This window comes from Molossus molossus, unplaced genomic scaffold (assembly GCF_014108415.1).
Source record: "Molossus molossus isolate mMolMol1 unplaced genomic scaffold, mMolMol1.p scaffold_m16_p_18, whole genome shotgun sequence".
Classification (NCBI taxonomy): domain Eukaryota; kingdom Metazoa; phylum Chordata; class Mammalia; order Chiroptera; family Molossidae; genus Molossus; species Molossus molossus.
In genome coordinates this window covers 26725612-26742348 of record NW_023425353.1, presented here as the reverse complement: position 1 = coordinate 26742348, position 16737 = coordinate 26725612, and the positions used below count along the sequence as shown (strand labels likewise).

Genomic DNA, 16737 nt, shown 5'->3' with positions numbered 1-16737 from the left:
AATATTCAGAAGGTTTTTTTCCTCACTCCTTTCCCTCACAAAATCATATTTGTCATACGTGTATGAAGCAAACAACTGTTAAAATCATCCACATCTGTGATGATATGAAAATTAGCGGTGGCAAACAAAGATTTCCTTTCTTAGGTACCACAAGGCCTCAGATGAAGTTGACTTTATCCTAATATTACTCTCAAATTGTGACCAAGTGGAAACCAAATAGGTCAGGCCTTAGGGACTAGTATGAATAGCACAACAAAAGGGTTATTATTTGTGAAAAATTTAGGTTCCCCTGCCCCCATATGATTCAGAAAGCTTAAAGTTTTCTCTTAAAGTAATTATTATTCTTATTTATAAACTTAGAAGGTATACAACCTTTATTATAAGCATATAAAGGGTTATACTTACTTTAATTCATAATGAGACACAAAGTTATCACCTAGAACAAAGCCTTTTTAGAAAGGGAATGAATTAGATCAAGATGTGAACTTGATTTTGAATGTCTAACTTGGAAAAATGTTTTGAGAACTGCACCTGTGGATTAAGCTTGTGATAAATTATATGCAGAAACTCTGCTGATAATAATCATAGTATTTTTAACATGCTATTTTTAGTGTACTTGAAGAATAAAATGTTTATTTTTCATTAAACAATGCATTTTTATTTCTTTTAACTTTTTGGGCAGTATGTGAATCATTAACCCATACATTTTCCTCATTCTTAAAAACAAAACAAAAAAATAAACCAAAAATGTAATGAGTAAGAAGAGTGAGTTTGGTGTAGTAGTCTAATGAACCCTGTGTTAGGTCATTCTCTTAGAGGTATGGAGTCGAATACCCATAAATCAAAAGCCGTTTCATGTTTTAAATTAACTTTTGAGATGGTTTGTAGTCAATATTTTTTCCCTCTGTTACTTTATTGCAACTTTTAATTTTAAACTCTACCCTAAAGAGTTATTGAAGAAATGGTAATTATGTGAAGTGATGGAGGTGTTAGCTAACTCCGTGGTGGCAAACATTTTGCAATATATAAGTATCAAATCAAGACGTTGTACACCTTAAACTTATATAATGTTATATGTCAGTTATATCTCTATAAAGCTGGGGTAAAGAGAGTTATTGTGCTAGAAAACCACATTTATGTAAAATGTCTCATGCTTGGCAGCTAACCTTATGCTCAGACCATGTTCTGAGAATGGCAGGCTGCATGTCACATTGCCAAAAACTTTCCACTGGGAGTAGTTTTGCAAGGGGCCAGGAGGCGGGGAGCTGGGGGCTGAGGTAGGGACATTTCTCCTGCTTGGTGACTACGTCATTTCTCTTGCGTAGGTGAAGCTGCTCTCAGGGGAGAACCCAGGATGCAGACCATCCCTGTGGCGTCTGCCCTCACCAGTCACCGCACAGGCCCCCCACCCATCAGCCCCAGCAAGAGGAAGTTCAGCATGGAGCAAGGGGACGACGACCTGGACTGTGAAAATGACCATGCTTCCAAGATAAGCCGCATCTTCAACCCCCATCTGTAAGTTCCCTCATTCTGAAGTGGGCGTTCTGATTTCTGCTTGTGCAGCACAATGCCAGGGCCTCCTTTCTCTTGCAACTTTGTGTCGACAGGGGAGTGAAAGAATGAATAGCTTCATCTGCCAGGAGGGAGTGTTAAACCAATTTTAATAACTCGCGGAGCTCATGGAGAGACATCTTATTTCTCTCCGGCTTGTGTGTCTGACCATTTGTGTGTTTTCCCCATGGATGTTAAGAGAACTTATTGCTTCTTGGGGTGGTTGTCTGAAAACGTTGCCTTTTCTTGCCTGTGCTACTCATGGTCGATAGGAGAGTCAGTCTTTGGTGAATGTCTTTATGTGCCAGAGACATGGAAGGAAGCAGACTTCTGTAAAATGCTTTACTTAGGAGTCTAGAATTGACACATTAAGAAGTATGAATTCTCTCCTCATGTGTTCACAGTATAAACTCGTGATCTTCCCAAAGTGGGAAAGATGGCTTTTTGTGTTTGTGAGAAGGTGCTGTGCGTCATGTCTGATATGTGAGCCTATTGAAGCCAATAGAGTCTTGGGGCCAGGAGAGCTGCGTGCTAGTCCTTGATCTGCCACCTACACTCTACAATCACAGCGTGTGCTGCTACAACTCTTTGGGCCTCAGTGTCTTTCTTTATGAAATGAAAGCTCTCTGAATCTGTGCAACATTTATTTGGGAAACAGCTTGCATTTCTGTGCGCGGTATTCCAGCTTCCCCTTGCACTCTCCTCTAACATGCGCATGCCTTGCTAAGGGAGCTGAATGCTTTTTCTTTCCCATGTTTTCAGGACTTGGAGACAACTAGACAGCTGCCTGGAGAGTCTGCTCTGGCAATTGTGTAGCCAGTCGGTACAGTCAGAGTCTGGGGTCTTGGCAGAGGCGGGAGGCAGCACTGGTTATTGGAAGGAGCCTGTGTATACATGTAAAAACGTTCCACTGCTTTCCCCCTTCCTAGGCATGAGTTAAGGTTTCGTAATTATTCAAGATGCTCAGTTTCCCTGGTTCTGATTTCTTGAGGAAGCTGCTGTTTCTGGCAAGAACGGGAGGCTCAGAGAGTTCCCATTTCCTCTTTGGAGGAGGAGACCTTGCGCAGTCAGGTGGCCGATAACGCCAGCAGCCCTCTGCTGCCTCAGCGCCAGCAGTCCTCGGCATTCCATGCATTCCAGCTGCTTGGACTGTTGTGTGCAGTCATAAGACCCACTGACAGAGGTATTTATCCTTCAATAAATCACCATAGTGTTAGAGGCTGAGCCTGAAGTCTGGAGCCCTGGAATTTGCTACAATCAGGAAGGAATCCAGCAACAAGACACTGCAAAACAATGGGCGTTCGCAAACTGGTTAGCTTATAATGTAGATAAATCCTGGGTGTGCAACTATTTAGGAGTTTATTCTCTTGTTACTAGAATTTCTTCTCTCACGTTTTCTTCTCTTACATTCCCTCCTCCCCAAACCCAAATAAGAGACATTTGTTTGTTTGTTTGTTTGTTTTCCGGAAGGAGGGAAGAGATAGCCCTGAGATAGTATGTTTTGGGCTCATACATGCCTTAGTTTGAATCCTAATCTGACACTTACCAGCTGAGAGGCCTTGGACAGTCACTTAATATATCTGGGCCCAATATCTTTCTTTGTAAAATGGCAATGATAATAGTCTGTGTATAGAACTACCGTGAGCATTAGAGCTAAAACTTGCAGGAAGTTTGGCACAGTACAATACTCAGTTGATGTAGCTATTGCTTTTATTAACATGTTCATTATTCAGATGCTGGTTCTGATGATAGAGAATAAGAATACTGTTATGGTAACATTATTATTACCATAATAATGTTGTATTTTAGTAAGAAATTCTGAGTTCAAATCCCGGCTTTTTCTTTCAGTGGGAGTAAGTGCTCAGCGCAGTGCCTGGCAGATAGTAAGCCTCAGCTTTAGCCATTATTAATATTATTTTTAGAATGTTACAGCATTTAGAAAATGGTTTTGTAATTCCTTGGGTGGTTACAAATATTAACCTTGCAACACAGGTCTATGATGACATAAATAAAGTGTAAATAATAAAAAAAGAATTGCTAGATTTCGTGTACAGCTCACAATGGACGTCATCATGCACAGTCTTAGGAAAGCAGAAACAGCAGGCCACCCCCATGGGCCAGATTCCCGAGACCTAAGAGAGAAACGTGATCAGCGTGTGGTCAGTTCCTTCTGGTGTCACTTGTTTACCATGTGGTAGTTATTCATTTCGGTAACATTACCAGTATTTCTACTTGTGTTTTCTAAGATCCTGATGACAGATTTCACAGGCAAATTGGAAAGATTCTGGATCTCTGACTCTTCATGTTACATAGTATTTAGGAAGTACTGTTGTTTGACTTGATGAAGTGTTTACTATTTGAGGCATAGCATGTTCCCTTCTTTTTATTTACTATGTCTAGGATGTTTTCAACAATAAATTACAGATTCATGTTTATTTGGAAAGGAATGGTGTAGTATATTTGTTTAAGGAGATGACAAAATGATCTTTGCTCTTTATCTTCTTAGAACATGTTAATGTCATGAAATGAAAATGTATTTTGTTATTTATATCACTAAAGAAATCACAATAATTCTGGAGGAAAGAGTGTTGTTGAAAAACAGTTTTGACAGCTAGCTAAGAGGGTCTAAAGATGCATGCTTTGGCTGCATTTCATTATAACCATCACATTGGAGAGATTGTGTGGCTCCGAGCCAGAATAGGAAGCTATGGAGAGAGAGTATGACTAAATTTCAACTGATTTGACTTGGAGAGGAGGAGAGAGAAGAGAAGTTTCCTTAGTTTTTCCCCAGAACTTGGATATTGAGAATTTCTGGGCTCTGATTCCAGCCCTTTATAAACCTGGGTCATTTATTGATATGTTGACCCTACCAAATGTACCTAAGAAAACTGTTAAGAACATGCATGTCTTTTTTAGAAAAATACTGTTACTGCTACTTAGAAAGAAAGTGGATTAGGGTATGGGGGTGCGGGGTTGATTGGAAGGCTGGTAGAGTTAGTGTTCCTCTCATGGAAATGTCCGTAGGTAATTTTTTCTGTGATCTTGGTATTCAAGTATGGTTTGGGAAGGAAGAGTGCCCTCTTTTCTCCTGTCTGTTATTCATAGGGACTCACGGATTCCTGTTTGATTCAGAGTTGGAGCTGTCCCTGATTTGGCGAGTACGAGTCCTTTCAGGGGGCTCTTGTGTGCTTGTTACAGGCCTCCTTTTTTTTTTTTGAGCACTTTCTTATTTTTTGCCTCAGTCACGGAACCAGCCATTTCTCTAGGGTACCCTGGTTCCTTTCAGTGGGGAATAGTATTTAGAAGCCAAGATCTGCTAGGTGTTCCTGTGGTGTCATTGCCTCTAGATTTGAGCTATCTAACATGACAACCACTAGCTACATGTGGTAATTTACATCGAAAATCGAACAAAATTATCTGGCCATGTTGTGAGCTCAGTAGCCACCTGTGGCTGGTGGCTACTATACTGGACAGTACACTTAGAGCACATTCCTACTGTTTCAGAAAGTTCTATTGAACAGCAGTGTTGCTAGACTCTTGTCGTGGAAAGAGCTCGGAAATGATGAGTTCACATCAACACTCCAACCCTAATCCAGCTCCACAGAGCTCTTCCTCATCCTCCCCACTCCATATTTGTATCTCTCTGGTTCCCAACAACATCAGCACATTTACTTGTTCAGTCCTACAGTACACACAAAAGAGTTTCAGAATGGCTATGGTCATACCACTTTGAAAAACAAACCTACTCAGAGTTCAAGATTTGTTGGCAGTTCTTTTTCTCCCCTGTGCAGAGAGACCATAGTCAAAGTACCAACTTCAAGTTACTTCTCCTCCCCACCTCTCAATGTTGTTATGTTCATTAACATACATATTGGTTCATTCATTTCTGTTTCCATTCAGTTGTAGATTTTTTTCATCCTTATGGTTGATTTCATTTTTTGAATATGTAAAACATTAACATGCTTCTGAAAGTCAAAACTATGTTTCACTGTACTGTATACCTAAGTCACTATGCTGTACACCCTTCAAATTACACAGTAGTCTGTCAGTGATAGCTCCATAAACCTGAAAGGAAAAAAAAGTAAACTGTATTAAAAAGTACTTAAGTGTTGACGTGGCTGGTTTTGCTCAGTGGTTAGAGCCTCGGCCCGTGGACCAGAGAGTGTTGGGTTTGGTTCCCGCTAGGGGCGTGTACCTTGGTTGCAGTTTGTCCCGGAGCCGGAGCCGGTTGGGGTCGTGTGGGTGGCAGCCACTCAGTGTGTCTCTCTTACGTTGATGTTTCTTTCTCTCTTCCTCTCTCCCTCCCACTCTATCTGAAGATAAATGCAAAAATGTCCTCAGGTGAGGATAAAAAAAAAAAAGTACTTAGGTGTTATTCTGTGCCCCGTGGGGACTATTCTTCTTGTGTGCTTTTTGGTTACAGTAAGCAGATCCGTGAGTAGTTTCTCGTTTCCCCCTTCTTTCTCACACATATTTGAGCTTTGGTGTTTTCCTTCACCAATATGTTGTGGAAATCTTTCCCTGCCAGTTCCTCATCCTTGTCCACAGCACTCGATTGCACGCACATACCAGAGTTCCCTCAGCCAGTCCCCTTTGTTTGGACATTTTGATAATTTCCAATATTTTATAATACAAATGTTGCAGTGGATAATCACGTGCACTCTTGAAGTCTGCCCTGGCCAGTTTGGGTTAGCGCTTGGAGCGCTGGCCGGCAGACCAAAGAGTCATGGGTTCGATTCCTGATCAAGGGCGTGTACCTTGGTTGCAGGTTCAATCCCCAGCCCCAGTCAGGGTCTTGTGGGAATCGATGTCTCACATCGATGTCTGTCTGTCTGTCTGTCTCTCTCTTTCTCCCCCTCCCTACCTTCCTACCTCCATTGTATCTGAAAAAAATCAATGGAAAAATATCCTCAGGTGAGGATTAAAAAAGAAAACTTCTTAAAGGCTAACAATCATTGTATAACAGCATGCTAAATTCATATTGGTTTTGAGAATTTTCTGAGGCTGCTTGGCTGGTAGAACCCAGTGGGAGTTCTGTGCTAAAGACTACAGTCTAAGATGACTTTTGGAAATGAAGTGCTTCTCAACTTTGTGTGTGCGTGCAGGTTTGGAGTAGGGCTGGGCAATTGAACTGTTCACTCAGTACTTGTGAAGGGACAGAAATATATACTGAGTGCTTAACTGTATTACTGGCCCTATGGTTTAAATGTATTATCTCATTTAACCTTCACTATAAAGGTGTCCCTTTAAAGTGTGTGTGTGTGTGTGTGTGTGTGTGTGTGTAGCTCTATTTACAGAAGTAGAAATTGAGAGGATAATGTTCCCAAAGTGGTGGAGCTGGGATTAACCCTGCTGTGTGTGGCACCAAAATCAACAATCATTTGATTATATCATAGCTGTGCCTTACCTGATACAGGACTGCATGCACTTAATGATGGACATTATATATTTAGCATGCCACTTGACCAGTTGAATGTCCCACACATGGCACATGTGTTGAATTGAGTTGCACCTGCTACCCAGAGAATGTGCTCTTTGAGCTCATGTTCCAGTTGGAGGAGGCATCGTGTGTTTGATCAGTGGTGTACATTTGCAGAGTAGTTGCCCCTGGCCTCAGAACAGGGCAAGACCTATAAGCTCACACTGGGATCAAAGCTGCGGTCACTCGCCTTGTGCTGTAACCAGCCGCCGAATGAGGAAGGGCCCAGTGAAAGAAAATATTGCCTCCTCTCTCTGGTGGTGCTCCTTTGAAATACTGTCCATTGTTGTGAAACGTGTCTGTTGCTGTTGACTTTGCTTCTGTGGCCACTCTTTTGAAGTTTTCTTTCCCCCACAAATCCCATGTAGCCAACCCTGGTTTACACTTGAGTGTTTTATCCAATCTCCGGAGCTTCTATTTCCCTTGCTTCTCCTCTCACACTTCTTCCTCTTTCTCCTTCCCTCCAAGACCCTAATCTTACTCTTTTTTATCACTTTGGCCCTAGTCACTTCAGTCTTCCCTCCATAAGGGTGAACAGAAAAAGAGGGAAAACAGACAAACTCAAAACTAACTGGTCATTCTTTCGTCTTGACAAAAGGTTGGAGGAAGTCTTTGAAATCAAGTGCAGGGCATATAGTAAAAACCTAGTTTTAAAAATCAGTGGTTGAGTGTCAGCTCATGCACCAAGAGGTTGCCGGTTCCATTCCCAGTCAGGGTACATGCCCAGGTTGTGGGTCCGATCGCCAGTGAGGGGCATGCAGGAGGTGGCCAGTTGATGTTCTCTCTCATCAATGTTTCCGTCTCTCCCTTCCCCTCTCAAAATCAATAAAGAAAAAAAAGTTTTAAAAAAGTATTGATTACTGGCTAAAATGGGTTTTGTTCATTTTCTGCAGTGGAGCTGATTGTATAAATGTTTGGGAGTATCTGTAATTTGTTGTATCCATGATAATAATACTTGATGATAATCCTTGGCGACGTTATCACACTCCCTTCAGTGAGCCTCTGTTTCTTGTATCCCTTTCGTGCCTTTGGTTTGGATGTAATGGGCATGCTTGTTACTAAGAGACTACTTATTCTACAAACTCCCTGAAAATGAAGGAAGCAATTTCTCATTTTAAATTGAAACTAGACCTAGAGGAAATTGAAAAGTTGCTGTCATTTTAGTACCATGACCCAAATGGGGCTCTGTAAGGTAAACAGTCAAGCATCTTTGTAGACGGAGCCATGTTACTGTTGTGTTCATGTCTGCATGAGCCTTGTGAACTTTTCATCACTGAGAATGGTGATGGCTCAGGATTCTCAGCATTCAGGGAATCATGACAGCTGTTATGTCAAAACTTTAATAATAGCCACTCTTCATTGAGCCCTAATGTGTGTCGAGCCCTGTGCACATGCTTCATGAGCATGATCTCATTGCATCCTCATAATCCTGAGAGGTGGATGCTGTTGTTATCCCTCTTTCACAGGTGGTAAGACTGAGTCTGAGTGGTTCTGTAACTTGTTCCAGGTTGCACAGCTAGCTAATAGGGTAATGGAGCTGGGAATGGAAACCCATGCTGTCTGCTCCTTAGAGTCAATGCTCTTAGCAACCATGTTACATTGACATCAAAAGCGCATGTATCCAGATGCTAAGAATCGTTTGATATAGGCCCTTAATGCCTTACAGTTTTGGACGATCTCTTATTTGAGCACAGGCGATGTATGCTTTGGAGAGAGCTGTGGAGACTGTCCATTTAGCACTCAGTAACAAGGGTGGAGGGGCCTGAGGTGATGAAGGTCGCCAGTAATAAGGGTGCTATGCAGGTGAACGCCTCCCAGTGTAGTGACCGTTCTCTTCAGAGACGGTGAAAGAAAGAGCCGTTCTCTTCCTCTGAAGAGTCTTGAAATGGTGTCAATACAGGCCAGAACCCTGCAAGAACCAACAGGGATTTCCTTAAGCTCAGGAAAGGGCTTTCAAAATTGTTCAGGTTCTTGTTGAAAATATCTGACCCACTTTTAAGTCAGTGTGGCACAGTAGTAACTTTAGTGTAACAGATTCAAACTGGAGTGTTTCAAAATTTGCTCTAAATATATGAAGACACTCCCCTCCCCCTTTCCAGATTTCATAAATCGAATTCTCTTGAAATAGAAGCCCTCAGACTGCGTGCTTTCTCTTTTTCTCCTACATCCTTCCTGGCGTCGTCCAAACTTGGGAAGTTTTAGCCCTGACATTCTCTGTTCTTCTGCACGTTCACACACAATCCTACAAGTGTTCTGGGGTATTTTAAGAGGATATTTTAGAGCCTTAATTTTAGTTCTCCTAAATAACTAACTCATAAACCGAGATATTGTTAAATAGGGATTTTTTAAAAATCCCCCCAGTGTATACCAAGTATGTGTGTTTACTTAAAAAAATAAATAAATTAGAAGGGAGCCTGGGTCTTTAATAAATGTTTCGCATCAGGGAGGTGTAATCTAAGAACTCCTTCCTGTGAGACTGACTGCCCCTCACGCTTCAGTTGTTGCTGTGGGTCAGCCCGAACAGGGTGGAAATGAGGCTGGTTTTCATGGCCGCTCCCACGTGACGTTAAAGGCGCATCTGCGTGTGACATGCAAGTGTTTTGCTAATGAAGTGTGGTACCTTTAAATAAAGGTCACAGGCCTACCTGTGTCGTGTGGGTTTCTTGTTTGTCAGGCTAGAGGCATTTTCTCATTTTCACAGTTCAGCCGAAAACAAAGACCTCCTTATTCGAGCAGGGAGCTGTGCTCTTGAGAGCTGACATCAGCCTTTTCCCAGCAGGCATCACTTCTGCCTTAAGAGTCTTTGCTGAGAGCTGGAAAGGCAGATAACCATCCTGCTACTGGCATTATTCTGGCCAAAGAACACAGAGCGAAGAAATGCCAAGAGTGCCGAGTCGAAGATGATGAGCAAACGGGACTGTCATCGTTTGTCTATCCTGGTCCCCACTGGGGACCTCAGTGCTGCTCATCTGTATCACACAGGTTCTAAAAGTGGGATGAGAGCCTTGAAAAAGGAGGACTTTCTTCCATGCTTTCATTAGCATGTGAGAAGTCACTTTTTAAAATGACACACTAAAGTCGAAAAAAGGAACGCTTTTAGATTTATGGATTGAGTCAAAGGCGTTTGTTTAAAAGTTGAAGAAACAGAACAGCCCAGGATTTGCCCGGGTCCCCCTCCCGCCCTGATTCTCGGAGCCCTTCAGCTCTTTTCGGAGTGCTGTTTTCAGGAAGGTGCTTCTGTGCTGGGAACACAAATGGCAGCTATTTTTATACATGGTTAGAGGATTAATCTTGATGTTGCTCTGTGACCACACGGGCCTCTTCTTAGCACTGCATAGCCAGTCTGTCCTGAAAGACTACAGCGTGCCGTCACTTTTAGATTTGACTGAGGACCAGATAAGGGAATGCTGAGAAATGTGCCTGTGTGTAAGTGTTGGTGTTGTTTTATTTTCCCTCTAGGATCTTGCTTGTAAATCAGTCATTTGCCTGTGCTGCATGCAGCTGGAACAGAGCGAGGTGGTTTACAAGCCCTGTGTTCTGTGTCTCGCATTGTTTTTATTTAATAAATGCCAGTGCTTGGTCTCTATTGTTTTTGTTAAATCTTTGGGTGCACACACACGCGCGCACACACACACATTCATATTCTCTCTCTCTCTCTCTCTTCATTTTGAAATTTCTTCACAGATTGCCTCTACAGCATAATTAGAGAACTTAATGTTGCAGTAATAATGTTCTGGGTCTGGCAGTAGCTAGAAACCTTGCCAAACAAGGGATCTGAATTCTGGATCCAAGCCCTCATAGTCCTGACAGAAGCGGAGTGTACTACAGAACAGAAGGAAATCAAGTTTGCTGCCATACTCCTCTCTAACTTATCTTACCTCTTGCCTTCCCTTCCTTGAAGAAACCTAAGAAATACAATGAATGAGTCCACATAGAAACCAGCTTGAGAAAATGGGTCAAAGCCAAGTGGAAGAAACAAACCAACTCTTACTAGGTCAGGTCACTTTAGAAGCAAGTCGGAGAGCGGAATCCTCTTTGCTTCCCTAAGTTTGCTCCTGCCCTGGAGCCCATCAAAGAATGACTGTGGGGTTTTCTAACTCCTTAGGAGTGATTTCCTTGGTTGCACGTGACCACTGAAGGGACACCCTTGGGGAGTCAAAGCACCACTGCCCATAGATTGTGTCAGAACACTCTTGCTTCAGATGTTTGAAGGAAAAAGAGTGCCTTCTGGGCAAAGTTTGGGAAGGACCTAACCTGAACTTGTGGGTTTGCTTGTGCATGTTAACACATTTCAGACTTTGAGAAGTCTGATGGGGTTAGCCCAGGGTTTCTCGGCTGTAACTGGGCATGGAAACCTTTATCCCTTTTTTGTGAGACCTAGTAGGACTAATCCAGGGAGCATACTTGCCTGATAGAATGAACATTTTATTTGATTTCAAATCCTGTTATAAACATTCAAAATCACAAAGCTTGGCACTGCACAGCTTACCTATTGCAATGAAATTATTGTATAATCTCTTGATTTGATGCCTGTCCATCCTTCATGCCTGGCTTTCAGGGAAATTTACCGAGGCCAGAGAAGTTGAGGAAACTGAGGCCCTTGACCTTACGTCCTCACCTTCCATCTCTGCCTCCCTCCTTCCTCTGAGCTGTTTCCAGAGAGCAGATCATCCCCAGGTCCGTGTCTACTCTCCAGTCCAGTGCTGCGATCCCTACAAACAATTTTAATGAGACTGTCTTCCTCATTCACCTGTAACCGACGAATCACCAGATCCAGGGGAAATCTGCAATTCCTTATCCTGTTGACCTCCTCTTCCTTGGAAGTGTCTCCTCTCTTGGCCCCGCACTTCCTTCCTTTGGTTCCCGTGCTACTTCTGCGGCCACTCCACTCAGGATATTCCAAAAACATCATCATTGCTATTCTCCAGAGCTCAGTCCTCATTGGACAGACCTTTCCAATGAAGTGACGCGCCCGCTCATGGCTTGAATAGGTGGAGAATCCTCCAAGCTCGACGTCCAGCCGAGACCTAACCTTCACACCATAGAGCCATCTGCCTTGTCGGTGTTGTGTGCGGACCTCAAGTTCCGTGCCGTCTCAGTGGACTTTAGTCGCTCCTTCCTCCTTCCAGCATTTTCCAAGGGCTGCCCCCATCTTCATGATGGGACAGCTCTCTTGCCACTTGCCTGGAAATCGCCTCCTTCCTTGTCCTGTCTCATCTCCCAGATCTGATTCATTGTGGAATCAGCCTGCTAGTGTTTTCCACGAAGTACCGGGCCTGGGCCATCATTTGGACCCCCATTTCCACAGCAGCACCCTCCATCCTGGTCTTGACGCTCCAGCGTCAGAAGTTTTCTGAAGTCTTCCTCTCTGCTGGGGATCCTCCCGCGGCTCCCAGTCGGCTCCAGGAAGCAGTGGGCCAGCCGCTGTCCGCAGGAGCTCCTGCCCTCGGTGAGCTCCACCTCGCTGATGGGAGCCCGCGTGCCTGCACCCCGTCCTCATACATGTTCCTCGCCGCCGCCCCTTGACAAGTGGCAGTTCCTTCTGCTTTGAGACGAACACTTCTTTGTGTGCAGTGATGACGCTGGGCCCTGCCAGTGGGGCTCAGTGGTTGAGCGTCGACCCATGCACCGCCGATTTGGTTTCTGTTCAGGCACATGCCCAGGTTGTGGGCCAAATCCCCAGTGAGGGGCCTAAGGGAGGTGGCCAATCGTTCTCTCTCATCGACATTTCTGTTTCTTCCTCTCCCTTCCTTTCTCTCTCAAATCAGTAAAGAAAAAATATTTTAAAAAAAAATGATGACACTGCCCTGACTGGTTAGGCTCAGCAGTTAGAGCATTAGCCCATGGACCAGAGAGTCCCGGGTTCAGTTCCCACTAAGGGCACGTACCTGGGTTGCAGTTTGTCCCCAGCCCCGGTTGGGGTCGTGTGGGTGGCAACCACTCGATATGTCTCTTTCATGTTGATGTTTCTCTCTCTCTCTTCCTCCCTCTCTCCCTCCCTCCCGCTTTGTCTGAAGATAATTGCAAATATGTCCTCGGGTGAGGATAAAAAAAATTTTAAATGATGATACTTGGTGTAATCATGTGCCCGTCTGTCTTTCCCCCTTCCCAGAATGCACGTTCCTCCAGGCCATGAGCTGGGTCTTACTCATGTCTGTCCCACTAACATCCAGCACAGTGCCCCACACCTTCTAGGTGCAGAGTAAATGCTTGAATGAAAAATGAGTCACTGTGAGAGCACTGTTGAAACACTCTTCCCTTTGGGAAGGAATAAAGAATTCCTTTCAGGTAAATACATGATAAACCCTGACTGGCACCACTTTTTGTACTTCTATTTTTCCTTGGAACCTTGATACCTAGTTCAGGGAACATGCTAGCACAGAGAGAGTCCACCACCATGACCTCTACTGCCCTAACCACCCCCAAACAGAACAGTGCAAACCCCTGGTACCTGGGCAAATGCACAGTTTACAGTCTGAGTCACTAGCCCAGCTGTGATGCTTATTTTGGCTCAAATAATCCTATCCCAATGTTGACTCTGAGTAATAAGCCTTCAGAGCTGTTTTTTTTTTTTGTTTTTTGTTTTTAATATGAATGAAATGGTTTTTTTCCATTCCTCTGTTTATATTTCTTCTTATGCATCTTGCTCTGATCTCAGTGTGAACATAGGTAAGGTTTATGGAAATGAGAAATTCAGTTCAGTAGGGTGCTCCTCACAGGTCAGAGAGATGGCCAGACACTCCTTCTGGGTGGACATTCACCCAAAGAAGAGATCTGTTCATACTAGAAAAGCAAACAGATCTATGCCCAAGTGTTTACTACTTCTGGTGTTTTTCAAATCTCCCTAAAAAGTTCTCAAAGCCGAAGTGTTTTTCAAGTTTTCCAGTGGAGTCTTGTGTTTTTTATTTGTGTGTGATAACTTTGGACTTGCATTGCTAATAGCCCTGGTTCCGTATGTTGGTAGTGACACTGCATCGTTTTGTGTTAGGCTGTTAGCTTTAGAGCAAGTTATAGTAAGTGATTGAAACAGACATCCTCCAGCAGCTAACCATGTACCTTGGGAATGGAGACATTGTTGAAAAGGGGCTGATGGCCATGAAACCTCAGTCAGCAGGTATTTCTTGAGAGCCTATTTGGAGAACAAGTTTGTTGGTGGGCCATGGCTCTGGCTCCTTTTTTTTTTATTATTTTATTTTTGTTACAGATGTTTCTCCTTTTCCCCATTGACACCCTCCACCCCATCCCCCCCACCCTGTCCCTGGCTCTGTTGTCCGTGTCCATTGGTTATGCGTACATGAATATAAGGTCTGTGGTTTATCTCTTCCCTCCCCCCACTACCCCCTCTTCTGTGGGTTGTTAGTCTGTAACCCTACTTCCATGTCTCTGGGTCTACTCAATTCCTCAGACTGTTATGTTCATTATATTACACAAATAAGTGAGATCACGTGGTATTTGTCTTTTTCTGTTTGGCTTGTTTCGCTTAGGATAATACTTTCCAGGTCCCTCCATGTCATCTCAAAGGATAAGAGATCTTTCTTTCTTATAGCTGCATAGTACTCCATTGTGTGTATGTACTGCAGCTTTGTTATCCATATGGACACTTGGGCTGTTTCTAGGTCTTAGCTATTGTAAATAGTGCTGCTATGAACATGAGGATACATATATTTTTTCTGATTGGTGTTTCAGGCTTCTTAGGGTATATTCCTAGAAGTGGGATCACTGGGTCAAATGGCAATTGAATTTTTAATTTTTTGATTACAATATAAAATTCAACTTCTTTAGCATGCCCTTCAAGGACTTTGGTGATCTGTCCCAAACTACCTTCCCCAGTATTATTTCTAAGTAGATGGTCTCCTTGGACTGTCGATTGTCTAAAGACATCTTACCCATGGTTAAATTGAAAAATAATGTATTTAAATTTCTGCTAGTGCGCACCTTTTGGCAAGCTCTGCAGAGTGTGAGAAGCAACTCTCACAATTCAAGGTGGATTGTTTAACCTACCTCTTGACTTTTGATTTGAGGCTGATATTTGAAACCAACATTACCTGTGCTCATGGCATCTCGCGTGTTTGTTGTGCCCCTCTCCACCATACAGGTTCCTCCTCACGTCCCTGTGTCAGGTCTTTGGGAGACTCATCAAGGGCTCCCCAACATCCCACATCACCTATACTTTAAGTGAGATCATTCTAGGACATTCCATCCAGATTTGGTGATAATCTGATCCGGCATCCTTCTCTCTCTCCACTGCCCTGCCAACTTTTTATTTTGGAAGAAGTTCAGATCTACAGAAACATTGAACTAATATAATGACCATCCATATATCCTTCACTATACTCACTTGTTGTTAATATTCTGCCATATTTGCTTTTGCTTTCTTTTATGTGTTGTAGACAATGATATGATCTAATATACTGTATATTCTTATTCAGTAATGCCTTTTATAGATGTTTTCTTTTAAATTCAGGATTCAATTATAAATCACACACTGCGTTGAGTTGTGGTGTCTTTTAGAGCTCTTTAATCTAGAATAGTCATTCCCATTTTGCAGGGGTGGGTGATGGTGGTGTTTTGGTGGTAAGGGGAGCAGGGAGCGGAACCCACACGGGGTTGCCCTGGAGTGTCAGCCCCTGGTGAGCTCTCCCTTTGGAAAGTCAGTCAGACCCATGGTCGGGAGAATAGCTATCAACCCTGGGAGGGATGACGTTGTATATGATAAATAAATGAAGTGTTCAGGATGTGTGTGGTTACTGTGTGGGAGGAAGAGCGAATTTGGAAACAGGAATAAGGGAAAAAGGAGAGACATCGTGCTGAAAAAGGCGAAGGGCTGCGAAGACAAGATGGCTGAGATCTAGGGAACCAATGAGCATGCTCACGCCTGCTCTAAGGTAACTTGTCACCTTTTCATAACTTTTATTACTGCCCCCAAAGGCTTATTTCTGTCTCTAGCTAATCATTCAAACAGTTTTACTTAAAAAAACAAAACAGCCTTGGCCAGTTTGGCTCAGTGGTTGAGTCCCGGGTTCGGTTCCTGCTAGGGGCACGTACCACAAAAAAAAAACAAAACAAAAAAAAAACCCAGTACTTTGACTTACTCATGGCATAGTGGAGTATTACCCTATTCCTTTTCTCCCTAAATCTACAAACCCCCAATAAAACCCTAGTAGATTGTATTCTTATAAGAACCCCAGTTTCTTCCTTAGAAATAATTCATTTGAAGCTCAGGTGAAGTCTGTGAAAACTGGTGGCGTGTGTGTGGTCTTCTAATTTTTAGCAGCACATATAATATCTAATAAAAACAATCTCAGAATTTTAAGACTTAGTGTTAGTCTTTTAGGGTGCTGTGACACAGATTTGAACTGCATGGGCCAACTTCACACAGATTTTTTTTCAACAAATATATTGGGAAATTTTTTTTTTGGAGATTTGTGACAATTTGGAGAAACTTACAGACACAGTACATAGCCTAGAAATACTGAAAAAATTTAGAAAAAGTTAGGTATGTCATGAATGCATAAATTATATGTGTGTGTTTTCTCTCATGACTTTCTTAATAACATCCTCTTTCCTCTAGCTCACTTTATTGTAAGAATACAGTGTATAATACATATAGCATACAAAATACGTAATTGGCTGTTGATGTGATCAGTAGGGTTTCCGGTCAACAGGAGGCTATTACTAAAGTTTTTGGGGAAGTCAAAAGTTTTTTT

General features: G+C 42.9%; 1 protein-coding gene across 2 annotated transcripts in view; it reads left to right on the top strand.

Moving 5' to 3' along the window:
- The window catches only part of VGLL4 (vestigial like family member 4), a 157451-nt gene that overhangs the window by 113583 nt on the left and 27131 nt on the right, over window positions 1–16737 (top strand). For both annotated transcript variants that reach the window (XM_036266929.1, XM_036266930.1), the window contains one exon: window positions 1326–1515. In XM_036266929.1, the coding sequence (XP_036122822.1) occupies window positions 1326–1515 (190 nt within the window). The remainder of the gene's footprint in view (window positions 1–1325; window positions 1516–16737) is intronic.